The sequence below is a fragment of the Phytophthora parasitica genome (assembly GCF_000247585.1).
Source record: "Phytophthora parasitica INRA-310 unplaced genomic scaffold supercont2.139, whole genome shotgun sequence".
Taxonomy (NCBI): Eukaryota; Oomycota; class Peronosporomycetes; order Peronosporales; family Peronosporaceae; genus Phytophthora; species Phytophthora nicotianae.
The window spans coordinates 1-1,577 of record NW_008649125.1 but is presented as its reverse complement, the minus strand read 5'-3'; the positions used below and the strand labels follow the sequence as shown (position 1 = coordinate 1,577).

The 1,577-nt window shown below is 48.8% G+C and overlaps 1 protein-coding gene across 1 annotated transcript; it reads right to left on the bottom strand.

Annotated features, from left to right (window-relative positions):
• Window positions 1-215: 215 nt before the first annotated feature.
• On the bottom strand, window positions 216-344 carry PPTG_24636 (dihydrolipoyl dehydrogenase 1, mitochondrial; the record flags this gene model as incomplete). The annotated part of the gene is made up of 1 exon (XM_008918087.1): window positions 216-344. The coding sequence occupies one exon, from the start codon at window positions 342-344 to the stop codon at window positions 216-218; it is 129 nt and encodes a 42-aa protein (XP_008916335.1).
• Between the last annotated feature and the right edge of the window lie 1,233 nt (window positions 345-1,577).

The window sequence follows — 1,577 nt, the reverse complement described above, 5'->3', positions numbered from 1 at the left end:
TGGCAATGATGATGTTCTTGGCCTTAACCGTCTCGTTGCCCTTGTTGTCGTTAAGAGCAACGGACACCTCGCCCTGAGCCGAGATCTTACCGTGTCCCTTAATGTACGTGACCTTGTTCTTCTTGAACAGCGACTCAATGCCGCCAGTCAGCGTCTTAACGGCCTTTTCCTTGGCCTTCATCATCTGCGGGAAGTTGGCCTTAACTTCGGGAGCGTCAATGCCGTAGCTCTTGAAGTCGTGCTGAGCCGTGTGCAGCAGGTGCGTCGAGTGCAGAAGCGCCTTGGACGGGATGCAGCCCACGTTGAGGCACGTGCCGCCCAGCTTGCCGCGGGATTCGATGCATGCAGTCTTCATGCCCAACTGAGCGGCCTTAATGGCGGCCACGTAGCCGCCCGGACCGCCACCGATCACCACGACGTCGTAGTCGGAAGAGGAGGAGAAGGCGCGCGCAGTCACAGACGAGCGCATCGCCACGGAGCGGCGGAGCGAGGCTACGTTGCGCAACATATTGATACTTATCTGGTGTCGGGGGGAGCGAATGCAGAAGTGCTTTGTTGCTTGGACGGTAGAACGACGTCGTACTTAGATGAGGAGGAGGCTGTTATTGGGTAAAATTGGATCGAGTTGATGGATAAATGCTGGCGTCGACGATGTGATTGGATGCAGCGGATATGGTGTGGAACACACAACACGCGAATTTCTTAAATGATTTTTTGAGGTTGTTTTTGCAGAGTTGCGATTCTGAAAACTATGCCAATCATGCAACGTATACGCTTGTGACTTTCTTCAGCTCTCTGAAAGCTAAAGTCAAGTTTGCCGTAAGGAATGAAAGTATTGTACATGTAATAGCTCTCTCAGCGATTTTTTTTTTACATGCTGGGATTCGCTATCGAAGTCCACCAAGAACACATTCAGATAAGGAGCTCAGATCTGTGACAGTCCTCTATTCACGGGTCTAAGGTATACTAGTAATGTACAGTAACTACTTGAGCTTACCGCTCCAGTGGGATCAATAAGATGATTCGTGACCCCAGAAGCCTACCAGACGGAGTTGAAAAGCTCCATGCTAAATTGATTGCCGTGCAGCCCATTTCCACAGGATTGTTCGTCAGGTTTCGTTCAGATTTTGCTTTAACTCGCAATGCCTGTAAGAACGCGACTAATTTTGTACGGTGAATAATTTTTAATGGTTTCGGTCTTTGTTAACGTAGATCTTAATTATACATCATCGCAAAGGGCAACGCAAGCTGAGACGGTCAGGATTAGCTCTTGCTTCATATACTGGAGTGGAAGATCGCAATGGGTTGTTGAAAACAAAATCTCCGACAAGGATTGACAAGGCACGCGCTTATACGTCGAGAATGCTGCAGCCGAATATTCACAACACAAAACTGCATTTTCGGTTGGCTTCGGTGAAGTTTCGGTATTTTCAAAAATATCCAGAGCGACCGATCTCCATCTGCTATCACGCAGCTGCGCCAGGAAAGAAAAAAAAGTAACCGGATCGTCCAGCAGGAACTAAATTTCGAAAAATTTACGAAGCTGCAGAGCCCTCCATTCCAGATTCCTCCCCCCC